Source organism: Trichoderma harzianum (assembly GCF_003025095.1).
Source record: "Trichoderma harzianum CBS 226.95 unplaced genomic scaffold M431scaffold_20, whole genome shotgun sequence".
Classification (NCBI taxonomy): domain Eukaryota; kingdom Fungi; phylum Ascomycota; class Sordariomycetes; order Hypocreales; family Hypocreaceae; genus Trichoderma; species Trichoderma harzianum.
This window is the reverse complement of record NW_020209268.1, coordinates 189,615-210,852: the sequence shown is the minus strand read 5'-3', so window position 1 is coordinate 210,852 and position 21,238 is coordinate 189,615. Positions and strand designations below refer to the sequence as shown.

Genomic DNA, 21,238 nt, shown 5'->3' with positions numbered 1-21,238 from the left:
ACGATATACGAGCTGTCTATAAACCAATCAACAAGATGAACTGTATATTCTTGGTGATCGAAAACCAGAAGGATAACTGGGGTTCCTGGGAGAAGACACAGTAAGCCACCAATAAGATTGGGTTACACTTACGGCGCAGATTCTCCAGGTCTACCGGCAATGACGGCAATGACTGACAATGGTACCTATCACAGGATAATTTTAGAATTGCGTGAATTACCCGGCCATACCTGTCTCCGTCGGCAATAATCGTAATGTATTGGTACAGGTCTAAAAAAGAAGAAAAAGCTGTTACGGTTACATTATAGGGTAACAGCAAATACTCGGGAGATACAGATTCTACAATGAATTTTGAAATGACAAAAAGTCAGGACCAATTACTCTTGCTGTTGAGTTGCTAGGATCTATCGGATGGTGATACAGCTAGTTGATTTTTGTAACATAATTTCTCAGTCTATGATCGACATCCTACATAGGTCTGTAAGTTAGAAGATATAGTTGCCCAGTTACATTTTCTCGACCATATCGCCTTGCCAAAATTGTAGTTTGCAAAGAGTTTTTAATACATAGACTTTCTGCAGTTATACAAATGCTATCGAATTACAAAACTCCAATGCAAACGTAATAATCCGGCCACAAAGTAGAACAACTAGTGCCTACAGCCGGGTTCCAGGCATAGAAGTTTGCCAAGGTAATGTTGGCAGCAGCCGCAATGTCAAAGCAGTCATCCCCGCTCTTGACCAGGTGAAAGGTCTTACAATTTTTTGTCATGTTTGCCTGGGTCGGCGTCGGCGTGGCCACACCGTTTCCTTTTGTAGTGGTTGACGGAGTGATTTTTGTGGTTGTAGAGGCCTTTGTTGTTGTAGAACCCTTGATACCAACACAAACGTAGTAGTCAGGCCAGAGACCAGCACAAGTGGTGCCAACCGCTGGATTCCAGGCGTAAAAATTGTTTAGAGAGATACCGTAAGCAGTAGCAATATTGGCACACCCATCTCCGCTAACAACTTTGTAGAAGGCATCACAATTCGATACCATGCCGCTCTGCGTAGGTGTCGGAGTGGTGATACCATTGCCAGACGTGGTCGTGGTCGAAACACGAGTAGTAGTAGATGCATGAATTGTAGTAGATGAGGCATGTGTTGTGCTTGAAGGGCCTGATCCAATAACTCCAACGCAGACATAGTAATCGGGCCAGAGACCAGTACAGCTGGTACCTACAGCCGGATTCCAAGCGTAAAAGTTGTCCAGAGATATGCCATATGTAGTGACAATGTTGGCGCAGATATCTCCACTGACAACTTTGTAGAACTTATTACAGTTGCTTACGAGGCCGCTCTGTGTAGGCGTTGGTGTTGTGATGCCATTCCCGCTGGAGGTTGTTGAGGCTGTGGATGATTTGGTGGTTGTAGTTGGCGGGCCTGTAGACAGGAAAGACATGGACACATAATTGACCTGTACGCAGTAATAGAGGCCTTCAATAAGATTGCAACCAGAACCCAGTAGGGTAACGCTGGGATTCTTCTCAAGGTCAGAAAGCTTTCATCTGTGGCATTGGAAGCGACTTGCTCACCCATGCCTCGAATTGGGCTGGACTCATGCCAAAGAACTGTTCAATAATAGCACAAGTCAGTCCATAGGATTGTTGAACCCATTCAGAGCAGCCTGAGTCGGCTCCTGGGGCAGGCGTGCCCGGAGGTGCTACCAAGTAGGCATTTGTCAGGCCAAAAGCCAGAGAGGCAGTGACAAGGTTGAAGAGCTTCATCCTCTTGACGTTGAGATATTGACCGTTATTGAGAAGAGATGATTATTTCCGTACCAAAACCTAACCAGAAGACGAGTAGCGATTGGCCTTTGGAGATTCGGTTAGTCGTGAAGTGTTATTGTGTGCTTGATTGCCTTCTTCAACCGAAGTACTCCGTACACTTTGTCAGATTATTTACAGCCATGTGAATGCGTTATTTTTTAATCTTTCACTTTTCAGTTTTTTAGTCAGTCCACAATACAATTTTTGACCATGACCACAGCCGAATACAAAAAAGATGAAGCAGGGTGGCGATGCAGGACCAACAGCATACGAGTCGTATCAGTTGTTGGTTCAACACCCTGTAATCCATAGTGCGACCTGCAATGCTACCATTCTCCATCGTCACAAAATTTCCAAATCCAGGGTCTTACGGAAGTAGGAAGTCTCGATAGTTGAATAGCGGATCGATGCGCATCCCTGTTCCAGTGGTGGATCTAGGCAAGGGAGCGCTCGGCTATTATTGCTACCTACAGAGAAATATGTGTTTGCAGTAGATGGCTCATTACTCCTGTGTGATATCTAGCAAGGAAGATGAATAAGTTGCATCAGCCATCACTGAAGTCGACCTTTGGTCAACATCTTTCATTCCTTAGGCATATTGAGTCGGCTCCAGCATTTTCTTACTATTTCCTCACCATTTCATGATGCGGTGGTCAATTCTGTCCTCGTTATTCTGGTTACTAGTCGTATCTAGCGCCCATTATTTGGAAGATGACAACTATGATCCATTTAACAAGACGCTTTGGCGTCGTGTTCGAGGTCCTGGAGGTGATGGTGGTGGCCAACAGCCAACCGCCTCGGAACTTTTCTTGATAGAAGACTCTTCTCTTCCAGCAAGCTGCGCCTCTCGGGTGGACGTCTTGGATGAATGGGTGAATGAAGCAAACCTGCTTCACGAGGCAGCTATGACAGTTTACAGCGGCTATAAGACCAAAAATGCATATGCGATACTCATGAACCAATTCTTCGGCTTCGCCATAACAATACATCCTGACCCCAATGGTCCAACAACATATTCATTAACGCCCAAATATGGTGTCCCACAGAGATACACAACTATTGGTGGTAATATCCCCTAGCTAGCGTCTACTTTTATTGTAAGGCACCCATTATTAACCATGATCAACAGATCGCCTCGCACGAGTCTCACAATTCCTTGCTGGAGCTGGCTTGCGTGATCCCCCAGTACCGGGGGAAGCTCCTCGAGTTTTATGCTCAGGCGACGCACACCAGCTGGTCGGTCCAGGCGATATCACCAGGGACAAGAATGGAAACAGAGTTGTCACGGCCAGAGACCCCACCACAAATGAGCCAACAGAATACTTGTCAATTCAAGATGCTTTTATATATTCGGAAGAGGCGAACTTCTTCTGGGTAAGCGCGTTTAATGGCTACGCTCAACTTAAGAAGGAATCTGCTGGCGAAACTGAGGCTTGTCCGAAGGACAACATTCGCTACGCCGCAACCAATCGTGGTGGTACCCTTTCAAAGATCATTGAACCAAGTTTTGAGTTTGGTAAATGTAATAGAATGATACTGTTTTGCCCAGCTTCCTTCAACGTGAAGCAATGGGTGGCGGGACAGCGGGGCAACTCGCACAACTATCCATCGCTCGCGCAGGCCGTGAGCATCGATAACTATCCCTCTGCTACTGCGGGCAAGGGTGGTACGAAGACTCTTGATAACTTGGGTTTGGATAATATCCTGCCTAGGAGCGCCACATTGTATCACGAGCTGTTTCATTTGACGGACAATGACGACACGTCGGATCCCTATTGTGAGTTTCCATTTATTAACCTTTACCCTTCCCGCACCGCATCTTAATCTAATAGCTCCTTCTATTTAGACAAATTGTCAAAAGCTCTGGAGGCCGCCATGGCAGGTGATGAGGATATGGAACTTATTGATAACCCAGAAAGCTTTGTGTTTTTTGCCATGGCAGCATACATGACTATCAATGCACCTGAGGGTGCTAGTCCTGTGACGTACATGAGTGGTTTGCCGATGAGAGTTAGTGAGATTCCTTTCTAAAAATGTAGAATGCCAAACTGGGGGATTTTGGATCTTGCAGTTGGGAGATAATGACGAACTTTTGTGAGGCTACGACGTTCAAATATTAAATCTATCTCTGCTATTGGCTCTTAGGAGCGAATAAGATGGTTTCTCATATGTCAATAAATACATGCGTTATATTTTGATATTGATGAAATTTTGCTACTTGGTAGTGTTTCGAACCTGTCAGTTCGAACGAGCTACCAAGGAAACGTTCGGGCGATTAATGTAATGTCTGGCAGTTAATCTAGCAGAACTTACTCCATGTAGATTCCTAACTATTAAGGACTCGCCGTTACGGCAAGTCCAGATCGTAACACAAGTTCACAGGTGATGGATTACAGATTGTGTGGAATTCAAATTTGTTTGCGCACGAATGACTGCTGTAGATGGGGTTGTGAATACATCGTATACCTCTACTTCGAGAGACGGTTAGAATCACTCGTAGTGGTAATCTGCCTGATGCGCATGAACGGCTATAACATATTACCTTGTCCTCAGTAATCATACATACCATTTGCAACCGCAATAACATGTAGAAGCTAACGAGCCGCAAAGCCGAGCTCTACACCTTGAACCAACATGTTTCTTGATGGTCAGCAAATAGTCTGCGGTTCTGCGTGCGTGGAGTAGAAATACCCGCTTGATTGAGTGGGAACTTTTTGGTCGGCCCTTTAGCCATCCCTGAATATATCAGTTCATAATCACTCTTTGGTAGCTCTTAATAGACTTAACTATGTGTATTTCGACCAACAACAATGCAACTGAGGTATTTTAATCCCCGGTATACTATGCATGTTATATGTCTCCATGGCTGCACATATTCTCTTGTTGTTGGTGATATAACGAGATCAATACTGCATATTGGCTATCCACTTTCAATGTTACTGTAATACAGCTCTCCTTGTGCCGTGAAATCGTATACCTGACCAACACCGCAGCTCAGGTATGGATTATGCACAAACAGGTATAGTATACTTCTTTCCTAAAGTAGAAATAGGCATCCTAGCTACCGATATCTTTGCGGGCAGGCATGGTCTCTAGCTCAGATGCTTCTATGGTAACCTTCTGTTGGTCCAAAACCCGGCCATAGACCCATGTAGATATCCATGTTGGGTGTTTGAGTCGTGACATGCAGGCAGCCGAACCTCATACCGGCAAGGACAACAATGCAGCCGATGCTGTGAATGCAGATGAGCTGGGATGTGCTGTAACAATGTTCTTCCTTCTTTCCCGTATGGCCGGCTTTGTAGAAAAGCTCCTCGTAAAGAGGTCTATTTCTTGAACCCAACAAGTTTTAAGAAGTTCAGGAGATACAGCACTAGAGCCCGTCACCTATTCTCTTCCATTGCTGTCTTTTTTTTCCCGCCTGCACAGGCACTCAGCTCTGAGTCCAAGGCACTTGCCAGCAGAGGGATCTTCTTATTGATCTTGGGCGCCGTTATTTTACACATTTTTACGCTATTACACTTTTGCTTGACAATTGTAGCTGCCATGAGGCGGCCTAATTTGGGGTTTGTCGTCTCCCTGGCGGCCATCTGGACTATTTCAGCTGCAGACAAAGCTGCAGCTGATGCCCAGGAAGCAGCAAATGCGTATCTCGCCTCTCTTTCTGTCACCACCGTCTCTGGGCCAATCTCGGGTAGACCAACAGATCTGGCGAGTGCTCGTGCCGCAATAATAGCTGGAAACTACACTTCTCGGCTACACCATGAGACAAGACGCCGCTGTCCAGCAAGCTGCGGTACCAGCCTCAATTCAAGCACTTGGTACGTTTATCACGACGTCGACCGCCTCAAAGCCTGCAATGAGACTATGCTCCTGGACTTTGCCCTATTCAATTCTATCAATGATACCAAGTCACACGTCAGTATTTCTGCGTGCAAAGCAGATTTACAATCATCTGCTGGTGATAGTATCGGATCGGCAACAGCATGTGCACTCAAGAATGTGAGGCAGGTCGAAACAAAGTCGCCTGTACAACTTGCTTCATCGGGCTCTTTATCATCGAAGCATGTAACAGATGTTATTGCTGCCCTGGATCAGCTCCATGCATTCTCGACCCTGGCTTCATCTGGCTGTGATGAGACTATCAAGTATGCGTATTCTGGAGAGGCTGTTGTTGGCGTTTACGTCGGATCAGGTCTTGCTGAACAGGGTACTCTCACCGCAGTTCTTGACAAGCTCAGCGAACAAGTCAGGAGTGATGGTGGTGTCTCAGAGAATCTACTGGCCCAGATGTGCAGCAACTCGTCTGCTAGATACTCTCTAGGTGTTTTTGTCAATACTCAGCGCCAACTGGGCCTTGTCCAACAGGGTGTACAAACATGGAAAAACAGTAGTTGCATAACCACAATGGAGAAGACTACATCACATTGGGAGACTACAACCTATCTTGCGGCATCTTTCGCCCACAGCAACTCTTCCGCTCACAATACAACCGTTGGGTCCCAGCCAAGGGCTATGTTAGCCCGTGACACCACTTGTCGCACTATCCAGGTGCAATTTGGTGACTTATGTCCTTCATTGGCCACCGAGTGCGGTATCTCGTTGGCAGATTTTGAAAAGTATAACCCTGGATCGACCTTTTGTAATAATCTGCAGCCAGGCCAGCACGTCTGTTGCGGTGCTGGAACCTTACCAGACTATTCTGTTAAGCCCGATTCGAAGGGCAACTGCTATTCTTACTTGGTTAAGACAGGAGACTCATGCTCGTATCTTGCTGCTGCTTATGACATAGCGAGCAACGATCTCATAGAGTCGTACAATAAGAAAACATGGGGCTGGAATGGTTGTCAGAAATTGTTTGCTGGCTACAACATCTGTCTCAGCACTGGCTATCCTCCCATGCCTGCCCCGGTTGCTAATGCTGTCTGCGGACCGCAGGTTAATGGAACTTCATCCCCGCCTCCGGGAAGTGATTTCAGCACCATGAATGAGTGCCCTCTAAATGCATGCTGTAACATCTGGGGACAATGTGGAACAACGGACGACTTCTGTGTTCCATCCAACTCCAGTACTGGAGCACCTGGCACGGCTGCTCCTAACCAAAATGGATGCATCTCCAACTGTGGCAGCGACATCATCTCATCGGGTGCCCCCAGTGAGATTTACAACATTGCATATTTTGAGGCCTTTGACTGGCAGCGGCCTTGCTTACACATGGCAGTCACGGATATCGACGTTTCAGCTTACTCTCATATACATTTTTCATTCGTCACTCTCAACAAAGACTTCTCTATCAATATTACAAGCGTTGCTGATCAGCTACCCTTGCTTCAGGGAATGGTTGGAATCAAACGTATTGTATCGATTGGTGGCTGGGACTTCTCTACCAATCCAGACACTTACACAATATTCCGTGACGCTGTTTCCTCCGAAACAAATCGGCAAACATTGGTCACGAACGTTGTTCAATTTATAAGTGACTATGACTTGGATGGCATTGACTGGGACTGGGAGTACCCAGATGAACCCGACATCCCTGGTATCCCCAAGGGATCCGAGACTGAGACGACCGGTTACTTCTTACTGCTCGATGAACTAAAATTGAAGATGCTAGCCGGTAAAACCGTCTCCATTACTGCTCCAGCATCTTTTTGGTATTTACAATACTTTCCTATACAAGCTCTGAGTCTCGTTGTCGATTATATAGTCTATATGACATATGACCTTCATGGGCAGTGGGATTATAGTAACAAGTATGCAAGCCCGGGGTGCGGTTCATATGACCAAGGGCTTGGAAACTGTTTGCGATCTCACGTTAATCTCACGGAGACTACCAATGCTCTTTCTATGATCACCAAAGCAGGCGTGCCGTCCAATATGATCGCCGTGGGCGTCAGCAGCTACGGCCGCTCGTTCCAAATGTCCGCTCCAGGCTGCTGGACTTCACAATGTACCTACACAGGGCCTGATTCGGGGGCGTATCCTGGACTTTGCACGAATGCGGCTGGCTATTTGTCCAACTACGAGATTGGCTTGATTGTCTCTCAGAACCCTACAGCCCAGCAATACTGGGACGAGGACTCTTATTCAAATATCGTTGTATTCAACAACACTCAGTGGGTAGCGTATATGAATGATACCAACAAAGCTGGCCGGAAGGCTCTTTTCCCACTTATCGGATTTCTTGGAAGCGCTGACTGGGCGGTTGACCTTCAATCCGACAGCGGAAGCGAATCAGGGTCTGATTCTGGGTCCTCATCTAGACAGACCATCTACATTGACCCTGCTATCTGGTCCTCAGTAACTCCTCAGGTGGTTGCTCCGCCAGGTGCAACACTTATCTGGCCCCCGATGCCGCTTTCGAGTACTACTACAATTAGCTTCCCCTTATGGACCACCTTGATCGAATACTCGAGCTTAACAACAGTCACACAGACCTTAACAGGTGGCCTAACAACAGTCTATCCTTCATACATTCTCGGATCAACACTCACAACTATTACAATCCCTCCAGGTGAGCCATAATTCGTTCTTCAATTGGACATCATATGCAGTCTTTAGGACCCAGTTAACGAGTTGTCTTATGCTCTCAGTGACAACCACTCGTATCCCTGTCTGGGGTGTTTCCCTCAACATAAGCTCAACAGGTGGACCAATCTACCTAACAAGTTCCGTGCAACCGCCACCGATCACTGTTACCGTTACTCCGTAAGTGCAACTGCTTATATATACTTTCCGGCATCCATCAACTCTTGGCCGGCTTTCATATTGACTTTATTTCTTGCCTATTGTAGGATTATTGGCGGAACCACTTCCATCATTGGCGCCACAAAAACTACTACTAGCACTGGAGGGCCTGTCATATGGGGCTCACAGACGTATATAAGAAGCGACGAGACAGAAACTCTGGGAGGACGCACGACAGTAATTAATGGCAAGACTTTACCACCCACTGTGGTCACTGTCACGCCGAATCCTCATCCTACAACAACAAACACAATTCCAGATCCCATAATTAACCCCAAAACACCTAAATGGACATCTGGTACGGGAAGCGTTATCAAACCTACCGCCAAACCAGGATGCATTGGCTGTGGCTTGCCGTGTAAGTTCCATATACCCATCTCGTATAGGCTCATTAACATTGCATTGGCTAATTCGTCATTTTTATGACCCAGGCTTGTTTTTTTGTGACCCGGACTGCCCATCCTGCCCTCCTGGTGTATTTCCGCCATCTGGCGGTGGTGGTGATGATGGGGATGATGACGAAACTTCAACATCAACTGCACCAACTGCTGCCTATACACTCCTCCTGGAGCTACCATTAGCTGATGACGCATTTCCTACAGAACTCTCGTCGCCGGATGAACTATTGTCTATGTTTTCTGATGCACTGTCCTCTCTAAGCTCCGAGGCTGGTCTATACAGCACTACCACCTCCAGTACCCCAGCAAGTACCAGCAACACGCCAACTTCATCGATAGATATCGCAACACACACGCCTACGGCGGATTGTGACTTCTGGGATAAGGGCTGGGGTTGGAATTTTGAGATATATAACATTGACTGGTGGACATCAGACGGGAGCACCATTCTAGAGGACCAAGAGAAAGGATGCGGTGCACTAACAGGCTGGGAATGGCATCCCGCAACGGACACTGATTACGCCTATGCTTACTTCAATCTCCCATTTTTCATCAAAGATGGCTGCGTCGAACGGGCAATTGTCTCAGCTGGTGGCCCTAAGATTGAGTGCACGGGTCACGGCCTCCTTGGGAAGAAGAGAAGCCGAGTTGATGAAGAAAAGCACCTGAGTGCCAGGGGTCGCGTCAGAGCCAAAGCTGTGCCTCCTTCGTACTCAGATGAGGAAATAAAGGAGTTTCAAAAGGTTTATGCCCAGAACCAGACGTTTCACCCATATTCGGCAATGAACTGGGGCACCGTTGGGCCAACCGCTACACCGACACCAATATCCTTCCCATAATGCAGCTGAGAGCAGCTAAGAGTAGTTGAAAGCAGTGATAGAGATTTCGGAGTTGTATCACAAATATGGCTTAACAACTACGAAAACCATCACGAGATAGTTAGCTGGCGTATGTGATTGCAACGATATGTAGTCTCTTCTGCATCTTAGGAGCGGACTCATCAGCCGGGGGCCTTTAGATTAGATATGTCGGCTAACAGCTAAATGAATTAGTTTGTGTTTTTACTAGAATTGAAACTTGACAATGGGGAAGTGAGGTATTTCCATTCTGACGGTTGTCAGGTAAAGAGTCGTACGTGCTGATTAGTCCGAGATCAAACCTGCCGCATACCATTGAATCACGCTGCGTCTACATTAACCTAGTTGAGCCCCGCACTCAAAGAGTGATACATGAATACATAAATGCATATCTGTATATAAGGTATAGGCCCTTATATAGGTAAGAAGTATGTAGATTCCTGGAACCCTTCTTACAGGTATATATACTGAGAAGCTGCCCACTTCTATCGACGTGCTCTTTCATACCTTCGGCCTTCCATCTACACAGCAACACAACACCCCCGGCCACAGAGGGTTGAAAAGATGACTGAAGGTACCCAACACCCATAGTTGAATCTAATTTGTAATTATATTTAGCGAATACTGATATTCCTCTGATAGATAATGATAAGAAAGACATCAATCCTACAGCCATAATGCACAATTCGACGCCAGACCTGCCTGGCATTTTAACTGTGACTCTTCACGAAGCAGTTGGCCTTTCTAGAGGAGCTGAATCCTCTGAGCCTGATGTCTACAAAGAGTACTCCGGCGGCTCTAAACACAGCCATAATGAGTTCAAAGGGAATATATTTCCCTGCACAGCATGCAGATTTCCCCAAACGCTTGTTGAGTATGACAAATGCCAAACACCCATTAACTGTTATTGGGGAACCACAGAGAGCCCCTCGTGGAAAGGAGACTATGGCAAATGCAAATTCTATGTTACACGAATTACCGAGCTAACCATCTCCCTCTATCACCCAACTGGTTCCAAATTAAGCCAAGACGTGTTTCTCGGATCAGCGCGAGTACGCCCCTTTAATGCGCTAGAAGAATGTACGCCAAAGTGGCTAGCGATTGAAGATGGAATTGGCATGATTCGCATCAGTTATGACTATACATCCATGGGAAATAAGAAACTGAAAGAGGAAGATTTTGATGGCCACTTTTATGGCGTAGAGAGGAAGCAATCTGGATGCATCACTCAGAATACAAAGGGCAAATTTGAGGCAATGTATGCTGGAAAATTGTTTGAAACAGACAAGCATTTTCTGTCCCAAGTATCAAGCGAATTGCCTAGTCGCATCAACCATCCTTTCATATGCCCAACCACATTTTACTTCCAACTAGAGGAGCGATTGTCACTCAACTCTCCACTCGCCATCGGAGGGCACCTTTTTAGCCATCTCTTGGAGCAGCAATATTTTGATGTCGACAGATCTCGATTTTATATTGCCGAGATTCTCTGCGCGTTAGAGTATCTGCACGATGAACATCACATCTTCGCCTGGTTGAAGCCAAGAAGCGTTCTACTGGACGGCATGGGTCATATTGCGCTTTGTGGTTTCGGTCTTTTCATCTCGGAAATCAGCCAAGGGAGCCCTAGGAGACAACATCGACTACCAGAATACCCAGCACCTGAATTATTACTTGGTCAGAATGATAATCGTATGGCAGACTGGTGGACATTGGGCATTTTTCTATACGAAATGTTAACAGGGCTTCCTCTTTTCTATGATGAGGATCCTGAAAAAATTGCCGATAAGATCCTCAATCAGACCATTGAAGTGCCCGAGTCTTTACCACGAGCAGCTCAAGATATTATAACAGGACTGCTTTGTCGCAATCCCAAGCAACGGCTGGGAGCTAAGGGAGGCGTTTCCGAGGTTAAAGCTCACCCGTTCTTTGAGGGAATCGATTGGCACACCCTCATCCAACGCAAATATCAACCCTCTTTTAAACCAAACTATTACTCCTCTCACCTTGAGCATCATGGAGTGCCTGAATCACTTGAGCCACCACCCTCTCCACCGCTTTTACCTTTCAATCTTACTCGGAGGTATCCGGAGCACAGAAGCTATACCTCAGCCTCTAGAACTCATCAAGTATTTATCCAGACGGATAATAATTGGGACCTAATATGGGAAGACTCTCATCCTCAAGGGTTCCAATTTTACAATCGCGCTACAGGAGAGAAGCAGTCTATCCTTCCTCAGGCTGTGGAGTCTATCACATCTGAAGATGCCGTACAAGCGAATGAGACTTACATCACTGTTCCTGACCAACGCCAGAAGCTCGCCACCCTCAAAGAAGCTTTGCAGGCTGGATACGATAATGTCATCTCACAGCTACTGGGATACGGAGTAAACTTGAACGTTCGCATGGATGAGTGGCGTGAAACTCCTCTATTATGGGCTGCGCAGCATGAAAATCTTTCTCTAGTAAGGTTGTTCCTTGAAAACGGCGCTGATGCGAACTATGGGACTTCTAATCTGGAGGATCAATATGCACTGATAGCCGCCGTGAGAACGGGCAACCAGCAGATTGCAGAGGTTTTATTGAAAAAGTCTCGTCGGGTTATATGCACGATCGCTTTGAGCCTCGCGGTTGATCAGAACGATGGCCCTATGGCTAAACTCTTGCTTGAAAATGGCGTGAGGTGCGAATTCGAAGAAACGGATCGGAATCCGCCGTATGAACCAGGCCCCTTCGATACTGACACCTGCTGCCACTTTCCCGTTGGAGAAGAAGAGGAGTTTATTCATCCACTGTTCCGTGCTATTGTATACGGAAACGAGGACATGGTTAGGCTTTTGCTCTCGTATGGCGCCGATGCCAACGTGGGTTACCATGGCCTTGCTTGGTACAAATTGAAGATGGACCGGGAGGAGAGAATTAAGTTTGAGTGCGGTAGGGCGATACATGTTGCCATGGAGCTGAGGCAACATAAAATCGTGGAATTGCTGCTTGAGAATGGCGCAGACATTAATCTCGGTCGACCTATCTGGGATGTAAGGACTCATAGTTGTAAACTGGTCCCGAGAGATGTGTTTCAAAGAGTTAGAGCTGGTTTAAGGGCGGCAGTGGCAGCAAGGGAAGAAAAGAAGACTGCAGTTACCGCGTAAGTCGTTTTTTTGGTAGTAATGATGGAGGTCAGTGTCGTGTGTATCATCTCAACATGTACACCGAGCGAGGTTATTATCGCCTCTTTGCAATTGTAGTATTATCGGTCATTTTATTTCGGCAACTCGTGGTGTATTTGAACTCTATGGCTACGTTTCAGGTCTTTTCCCGGCCGCAACTTCCGTCGTCGTGAGATGGCAAAATGATAGGCAATAATAAGCTGGGGCCAAAGTCTTGCTTTTCACCCGTGTCACAGTTGACACCCTGCCTTTGATCATTGACTTCGTTTTCAGCAGCAAATCTATATGAACGGCATTCTGTAACATAGAAGAAGGTGCTGATTAGCCATAAATTCACCCAAACGTAGAGTCTGCTAGGGGCTGGGTGCACGTAGAAGGACAAGGTAGGTAGCAAGGTGCTCATACCACAGACATCAAACCTCTCTCCTTTGGCCAAGAACGCAATAAAGCCGCGATGCGTCACCAAGAATATGTTCTTATGAGAACGAGATAGTTCCTTGAGGCGCCCCCGAACTGTCTCAGCACGCACGACAGCGCCGTCGAAACTATGAGGCGAGTAATCCCACTCTTCGTGACAGGTGGAGAAATCGAACTGTGCAAATTTACTAGCAATTTCAGCACGCGACAACCCTTTATTGCAAATGGCCTCGTCGTGGGTTTCGCGCAGGTCCGGCCAGACCTGGAGCTCGACGTTGGTGGAAGAGCTGCTGAGATATTGGTCGAAAATAATAAGAGCTGTCTGGATGGTACGAGTCATTGGAGACAAGATTATAAGGTCAGGCTCAGCTGGTAGGCAGACGCTACTCGCTTGTTGAGATCCGACTTCAGTCAGAGGGGGATCTCGGTGGGGGTAACCCCGATCAACACTGAATGCAGAATTAGATCTCGACTGCTTTATGGGATTCCTGGTTTCTCTTTAATGCTTACTTGTGAAGGGCTTGCCCGTGTCGCACGATATGTATCGTCGCCATGTTGCACTAAAAGTCGATGCTGAAGGTGAGAGAAGAGGAAATTGCAGCATATTTGGACGTAGGTAAAATGTCGCCAACTGGCGGTACCCCGAGCGTTGGGGAAGATGTGCCGCTTAAGAAGAATATCCGCGTACATGTATGCTAGCTTGGAAACTCCTGCTTTGATGTAAGCACGAGAGCAAAGGCCATTCTGGGCATGGAAAAAAAGAAGAGCCAAAACACAGGCAAATTTCGATTGGCCTCCATAAAATAATTACCTAGGTATGAAGCGTCATGATCACACGAGATTCGACGGAGTAAGTCTGATCTAGGTTCAAGTGCTACGCTGTTCACTTGATGTACCTATAATAATTTAGGCCTTTAAGTGGGCTAAAGATTTCTGACACGATTCTATCGTCTCGCTGCTGCTGATTAAAAGTGACCCTCAATTCTGGTCTTGAAGCAGCGGGCTTTTAAGAAAATGGCATGCTAACAAGATATCACCCGTCCAGTCATTCTAGTTACGAACGTTTAAATAGATGATGGGTAGAGTTCTGCCACGCATCGTTTGTGTGGCCTATGAATGGATACTAATGAGTTTAAAAGCAACGCCCTGTAGTGCCTTAATCCGCATTTACACTGCGTTCTTGTGTTTTGTTCTTCTCTTCGCCTGCCTCTTTGCCCTCAATAGCATCTGTAATTGAGACAATCCCTAGCTTGACAGCTTCAGAGGTTGTGAAGGCCCCGTATACATCTACCTCATCTTGCTTACCATAGCCCTCCACTGGGAAGAGTTTATTTAGTATGTAGAAGACAATTGAACTGATGAAGAACCCTGTATCGCTGAGAGTTAGTACATTATCCTTCTCTTGTGTCGAATAGAGAGAACACCTACCGATCAGGAAAGCCATGTAGAACAACTGGTATACTGCCCTAGGCGCATTATCTGCCCCATTTGACGTGACAACCAGGCCGCCGATTGTCGGCGCCCATCCACACAGCCAAGCTGGGATGGCCCTCCAATTGATGCCGTGCCAGAACCAATATGAGGAATCATACGGTCTATACAAATGGCTGACTTGGATCTTACGATGACGGAGCAAGAAGAAGTCCGTAGCCATAATGCCCATAATTGGTGAAAGGAAAACTGCGAAAGAACTTAGAACATTGATGAATGCCGAAGCGGTGTTGATCAGCTGCCATGGTTGTACCACCCAGATAGCCACGAACGTTATGATGGCGCCGCGACGAATGTTGATGTAATTCGGGAACAAACCAGCAAGGTCGATGCCTCCTGCGATTACGTTTCCACAGACATTCTGGAACATGGAGGTTAAAGCAAAGCCAAAAGAGAGGAAGAACACGCCCGCTCGGCTTTTAGAAGAGCCACGGCCGCTGTCCATCATGACCATCAAAAGATCAGGCGGATTCCAGTAAATATCGCCGTAGATCTTTTGGGCAGCGCTGGTAGTCACCAGGCCGCAGAAACAAACCAGCACTCCTACCACGACACCGGAGAGAAATGTCCCGCCAACGTAGTGCTTCCAATTTCGAGAGTACCGGGAAAAGTCGCTCCCATTTGTTAAGCCTGCAGCAAAATTTCCTATCATCTGATTTATGCCCATCATGATTAGCCAACTGGAGTCCCAGGAAGATGTTGTTGGAATCGTCTGCCCAGTTGTCCAGAGTGTACCGGCCCCTTTAGCAGTGGCAAGCGCCCAGATCATCATGGACAGCATACCAAGACCACAATACAAAGACGTCAGCTGAAATAGAAGCTTATACTTCTCGGGAGCAATGAGCAGGAATGGAGCAGAGAGAACCCAGAAGACGATGAATCCAACGAACTCGTATCCGGTTGCCGGCATGCTCTTGGGTAAAAAGTTGGGCATGGTGGCAAACGAGGGCCAAATAGCCGTGATACAGACGGCGGCTAGCTTGCCGCCAGTCCAGCATTGCACAGCTGACCAGATGAAATTGAGAAGAATTCGTTGTAGCAGTGGAATATACGACGCTCTTAGACCCCATGAGAAGCGATTCTGCACCGTAAAACCGACATGGTACTATTAAAAAGACTCATGTTAGCTCTTGCACATACAGATAACTTCCTGATACTTGTAATTGACTCGAAACTTACTTTAAGGCCGCACCATGCAATCACAACCGAAAACAGGAGTACCAACAGGGAGCCGACGACGATAACAAGCATAGACTGGCCAACCGAAAGTCCTTGCGCTACATAATGGATTAGTCCAGTCAGCTCTTGCTCCATCTAACAGTAGAGAACGTCAACCTACTCAAAAACGCATTGGGTGTCTGCCAGGTCGAAATACTCAAATAAGCCCCGTAACCAAAGTAATGAATCCACTCTGTAGGTTGTTAGCAGACATGTAATACTAACAAAAAGGCTTACATATTGTGACAGGAAAGACACTCTTACCCCAGGTACGGCGGTGGGCAGGCAAAGGAATGAGATCGCGGTTGCTCCACGAGTCGGTTTGCTCATGTTGACTTTCATCACCATGAAGGCGAACCGTCTCATTCAAGGATCTCAGACGACGCTTCAAGCTACCTTCCATGATCTAGGATTGGCAGAGTATGATATCGAGTGAAAGGGAGAGTTTAACAACCGGCGATTTCCAGACTTGTTATACAAGAAGGTGATGGTACCCGATCATCGGAGATTGATAAAAGTATGTAGATAAGGACCGGACCTTATCCCCTAGATTACTAGATGGCTGATAGCTAGAGGCGAGACTAAAGGGAGGGATATTGCGATATCTCATCAAGATGTTCATCTTGCGGGGTAGCCAGAATCTGGGGAAATAGTCATCTCTAGATCAAGATTGGCATTGTTACATGTGGTATGTGTTACCGAGGGTATTGTCGGCTTAACAAGAGGCCATCTGGATAAGTTGAGTAACAAGTTGGAGGTCGATGTTCATATCGACATGCCTACTCCTTCGGCTAAACTTTTCCAAACATTATCTGGATGGAAAACTAGGACAAAGACGAGTAGAGAAGCTATTTTTTAGGATAAATTAGTAAACACCATTGGATGCTAATAAGATTACATTTATAATATATTCTGATAGGCAAAGGCTTGTTGGATAAAATGTGATATCAATATTTGCCTGAACATATCTATCTCTGTTGAGTCAAGTAGCTCATTTGGATTGTCGCAGAAACTAACCGTCACTGGATAATGTAGCGCCTAAACAGGCGCCTTCCTCAGATGAGGTTCTAGTATAGAATGCCGAGCACTAGCCCAGAGCTTATCACTGAAGACATGAGTCAGGTGTTGTTGGACGATTACCCTTGGCAGAGTTGACGTCTATCTCACTTTCAAGGCCGAAGACCAGAATTCTCTACTATTGAGCAAGAAGTTGCCGGACTTATACGATCCAGTAGCCTTAGCGCTTGCGCTATGTTATCAGACAAGGGAGCGTTACTTTGTCGAGCTAGAATATGAACACCCAAACTGCGGGGGTGGATACACGTTGGGAAGCTTTACGAGATTGCCCCTTGTTTAGCATCTCCCACCTTGATCGGCACGGCCTTCCTAACTTGGTGATGCCACTTATAAAGCCATATGATCGGGGAACTTATTATCTCTACTTGGCATATCAAGCCCCGAAAAGCTAACACCGCATGAGACATATTGTCTATCGAAATTTACCCTTCAGGTGAGTGGATCTATCCCGTAGGGCAGATTCGTACAGCTCACTAAAGCGCCATCAAAAGTGAAACTCTACGACAGCATTTAGATTGACTCGGCGCGAATCATCCGATTTCATTTTATCTAGCTCCATAATAGTCCCCAAGGCCGGAAAGTAAAGGGTCAAGAAAAATTGCTTTGTGCGAATAGTTGATGTAATGTTACCCATAAGTCCTGAGGCAATGCAGGACGAAAAACAGAAACTCCTCTCTTCCCATCATCTTCTCTGGATCTATCAGCTTCTTTAGATCTATCTCCTCCTAGTCTTCATTGTTCGATTCTACTTCAGTATGGGATCTCTCCCATCTACTAAGCATCTTCGCGTTGGCGTTGATGTCGGTGGCACAAACACCGACGGAGTTGTGATCGACCCCTCAAGAGTATCGGAGCCTGATAAGGGTATTCTGGCATGGCACAAAGCAGCAACAACAACAAACCCTAGCGACGGCATTAACAATGCTATCACCACAATGTTCGCTGCGGCCAACATCAATCCAAATGATGTCGCCAGCGTGACAATTGGAACAACACACTTTGTCAACGCTGTCATGGAACGAGATGCTAACCGGCTCTCGAAAGTAGCTGTCATCCGTCTGTCAGGGCCATTCGGGAAACACGCGCCCCCGTGCGTGGATTGGCCGGATGATATGCGTGAACTTATCCTCGGCTATTACGCTCTCGCTAAGGGTGGCCTAGAAGTTGATGGATCTTTAATCAGCGACATTGACGAGGCCGAGATTAGATCCTGCTGTCAAGAGATCAAGGACAGCGGGATTAAGAGCATTGTTGTGAACGGTGTTTTTAGCCCTATTGATACAGTTGAGCGACAGGAAGAGCGTGCAGCTAAGATCATTAGAGATGAGATCCCTGGCTGCGACGTCGTGTGCTCTAATGAAGTTGCGAACCTCGGTTTCCTGGAGCGAGAGAACGCAGCAGTCCTGAACGCGTCAATTCTGAGCTTTGCAAGAAAGACAATCCGATCTTTCCAAGAGCCAGTGAAGAAACTTGGTCTCGAATGCCCAGTCTTTATTACACAGAATGACGGGACGCTTCTCTCTGGAGAGATGGCCGCCCGCCTTCCAATCAGAACCTTCTCCAGCGGTCCGACTAATAGTATGAGAGGAGCAGCTTTTCTAGTGGGAGAAGAGCTAAATGAGGCTATCATGGTTGTTGACATCGGTGGTACAACTTCAGATGTTGGTCTCTTGTTAGCAAACGGATTTCCGAGACAGCAAGCGGCATATAGCGACCTAGCGGGAGTTCGGATGAACTTTTCGTGCCCCGACGTCAAGAGCATTGCGCTAGGTGGTGGCTCCATCGTTCGCAAGGGCGATTGCATGACCATTGGCCCCGATAGTGTTGGCTACAAGTTAATTAAGGAAGCCGTTGTGTTCGGTGGTCAGGTTCTCACGACGACAGACTGCGCTGTGTTGTCCGATCCGACCATGACTGTCGGCAATCGAGACTTGGTCAACAGGGCTCTGACAGATGAAGAGATGGTAAGATTCAAGTCAATTGTCAAACATAAGTTAGAGAAGGTCATCGACATAATGAAGACCTCTCCTGGCGATGTTCCTGTACTCCTTGTAGGAGGCGGAGCGATTATTGCACCCGATGTACTGGAGGGCGCAAGTAAGGTTATCAAACCTAAGTTTGCCGAGGTTGCCAACGCCATCGGGGCAGCAACTGCTCGTGTAAGCGCCGTTGTTGATACGGTGAAATCGACAGAGTCAAAGACTACGGCACAATTATTAGAGGAAATATCTGCTGAGGCGGTTGGTAAAGCCGTGGCTGCTGGTGCTTTGGCAGATTCTGTTACGATTGCTGAAATCGAAACAATTCCCCTGCAGGTAAGCTTAACACACTCTCTCTTTTCTGTTCTATCACAAGGTATAAGTTGGGCAATGGGACATTCGATAGAAAGCTTGAGGCTGACATCAATCCCAGTATATCGCTAACAGGTCAAGGTTCATCGTTCGTGCCGCAGGCGATTTTGACTACTCCAGGACAGACTTGGCCACAATACCTGCTACTAGCAAAGACGTGGAAGAGTTGGGGATGGTGTATACGAGCAAACGGCCAAGGCAAAGGTCGAAAAAGCTACGTCTGAGTTTCAGAGTGAAGCCGACTTACTCGCCTATCGGCCTGATGTTCGAGAGCGAGTCTGGTTCGTCAATGAAACAGACTTAGGTTGGATCTCTACCGGCTGCTATATTCTCGGCACCGGTGGTGGAGGATCTCCATATCCTGACATGATTCGCCTTCGTCAGTTGCTTCGGGCGGGCGCCGTGGTTCGGGTTGTCAATCCCTACGACCTTGCAGATGATGCTTCGGTAGGCTGTGGTGGTGGAATGGGCAGTCCAACCGTTGGTATTGAGAAGCTACCAGGAGATGAAATGATGGAGGCTCAGACTGAGCTTTACAAGATCTGTGAGAAGCGCCCAACGCATATGATTGCCTTGGAGATTGGCGGAGGAAACGGCTTACAGGGAATGATTCTCGGAGCAAGCCTTAATATGGACATTCCCTGTGTCGATGGCGATTGGATGGGCAGAGCTTACCCCGAAAAGAACCAGACAACACCCGTCGTCTTTAACGAGAGATGCCCAATTTGGTCTCCCGTAGCCATGTCGGACGGAAATGGAAATGTGGTGCTTATTCCGAAAGCGACGTCGGATCTGCAAGTAGAGCGCGTACTACGTGCTGGCTTGAGCCAGATGGGCTCGCAGACCGGCTGTGCAGACTCTCCCGTGACAGGCGCCGAGATGAAAAGATGGGTTGTCCAGCATACCATATCCCTCGCTTGGAGGATTGGAAGGGCAGTAAGCAGAGCCCGATTGACAAACCGTGTCGATAATGTTGCGGAGACGATTATCCATGAGTGTGGAGGACCTCAAGCAGCCAGGGTCATTTGGAAGGGCAAGATAATCGGCGTTGAACGAACGCTCCGTATGGGGCACGTTTATGGAGAATGCATCATCGAAGGAGCCGACATCGTTGAGCGTGACGACCCCTCACAAGAGAGCCAGGCGCAATTCAAGGGTTATATCAAGATCCCCTTTAAGAACGAAAACATCGCAGCGGTTAAAATGGCATCGATAAAAGATGTATTACGAACGGAGAAGCAAGAAGATGTTCTGGCGATTGTTCCAGATTTAATATCTGTGATTGATGCTCAGAGTGGCGAGGCTATCGGAAGTAAGTATCTCAATCATCTGCTGAATTAAAATTGAACGTAAACTAATCAGTCATAGCACCGGAGTATAGATACGGCTTGCTTGTGATTGTTCTTGGAATAGCAGCCAGCGACAAATGGACCGGCACTCAGAGAGGTATTGATATCGGTGGACCGAAGGGCCTGGCCATGCCGCATCTAGAGTATGAACCCCTTGGAAAGTTTGTTACGCCGGTGAGCGTCATAGACGAGTTTGATCATAAATAGAAGTCTTGCTGTGAATTCATACTGGACTTGTGCTTGGATAGTAACAGCAACAGTCACGAGGTTATGAAGATTATGGCACAGCCCAACATGAGCACGGTCCAGACTGTCCACTCTATGAGTCGATGGTCCCTCTTCTCAATTGTGAAGTCCCG

At 47.0% G+C, this 21,238-nt stretch overlaps 7 protein-coding genes across 7 annotated transcripts; 4 read left to right on the top strand and 3 right to left on the bottom strand.

Annotated features, from left to right (window-relative positions):
* Positions 1-600: 600 nt before the first annotated feature.
* On the bottom strand, positions 601-1,765 carry M431DRAFT_500522 (carbohydrate-binding module family 50 protein; the record flags this gene model as incomplete). The annotated part of the gene is made up of 2 exons (XM_024917927.1): positions 601-1,521; positions 1,574-1,765. The coding sequence occupies 2 exons, from the start codon at positions 1,763-1,765 to the stop codon at positions 601-603; spliced, it is 1,113 nt and encodes a 370-aa protein (XP_024768814.1).
* A 686-nt stretch (positions 1,766-2,451) lies between these two features.
* Positions 2,452-3,838, top strand: M431DRAFT_98324 (hypothetical protein; the record flags this gene model as incomplete). The annotated part of the gene is made up of 3 exons (XM_024925033.1): positions 2,452-2,872; positions 2,937-3,588; positions 3,640-3,838. The coding sequence occupies 3 exons, from the start codon at positions 2,452-2,454 to the stop codon at positions 3,836-3,838; spliced, it is 1,272 nt and encodes a 423-aa protein (XP_024768813.1).
* A 1,515-nt stretch (positions 3,839-5,353) lies between these two features.
* M431DRAFT_98303 (glycoside hydrolase family 18 protein) lies at positions 5,354-9,791 on the top strand (the record flags this gene model as incomplete). The annotated part of the gene is made up of 4 exons (XM_024925032.1): positions 5,354-8,321; positions 8,401-8,515; positions 8,602-8,912; positions 8,986-9,791. The coding sequence occupies 4 exons, from the start codon at positions 5,354-5,356 to the stop codon at positions 9,789-9,791; spliced, it is 4,200 nt and encodes a 1,399-aa protein (XP_024768812.1).
* Positions 9,792-10,335: 544 nt separating this feature from the next.
* Positions 10,336-13,273, top strand: M431DRAFT_317468 (hypothetical protein). The gene is made up of 2 exons (XM_024914271.1): positions 10,336-10,383; positions 10,452-13,273. The coding sequence occupies exons 1-2, from the start codon at positions 10,374-10,376 to the stop codon at positions 12,956-12,958; spliced, it is 2,517 nt and encodes an 838-aa protein (XP_024768811.1). The 5' UTR covers positions 10,336-10,373; the 3' UTR covers positions 12,959-13,273.
* On the bottom strand, positions 13,113-13,947 carry M431DRAFT_500519 (hypothetical protein; the record flags this gene model as incomplete). The annotated part of the gene is made up of 3 exons (XM_024917926.1): positions 13,113-13,273; positions 13,382-13,842; positions 13,904-13,947. 3 exons carry the CDS (start codon positions 13,945-13,947, stop codon positions 13,113-13,115), a joined length of 666 nt encoding a protein of 221 aa, XP_024768810.1.
* A 602-nt stretch (positions 13,948-14,549) lies between these two features.
* On the bottom strand, positions 14,550-16,505 carry M431DRAFT_10295 (hypothetical protein; the record flags this gene model as incomplete). Its single annotated transcript, XM_024911496.1, has 5 exons — positions 14,550-14,761; positions 14,822-15,989; positions 16,064-16,161; positions 16,224-16,295; positions 16,367-16,505. 5 exons carry the CDS (start codon positions 16,503-16,505, stop codon positions 14,550-14,552), a joined length of 1,689 nt encoding a protein of 562 aa, XP_024768809.1.
* Positions 16,506-18,099: 1,594 nt separating this feature from the next.
* On the top strand, positions 18,100-21,086 carry M431DRAFT_545602 (hypothetical protein; the record flags this gene model as incomplete). The annotated part of the gene is made up of 5 exons (XM_024921181.1): positions 18,100-19,494; positions 19,592-19,687; positions 19,717-19,909; positions 19,967-20,842; positions 20,899-21,086. Exons 1-5 carry the CDS (start codon positions 18,115-18,117, stop codon positions 21,084-21,086), a joined length of 2,733 nt encoding a protein of 910 aa, XP_024768808.1. The 5' UTR covers positions 18,100-18,114.
* Between the last annotated feature and the right edge of the window lie 152 nt (positions 21,087-21,238).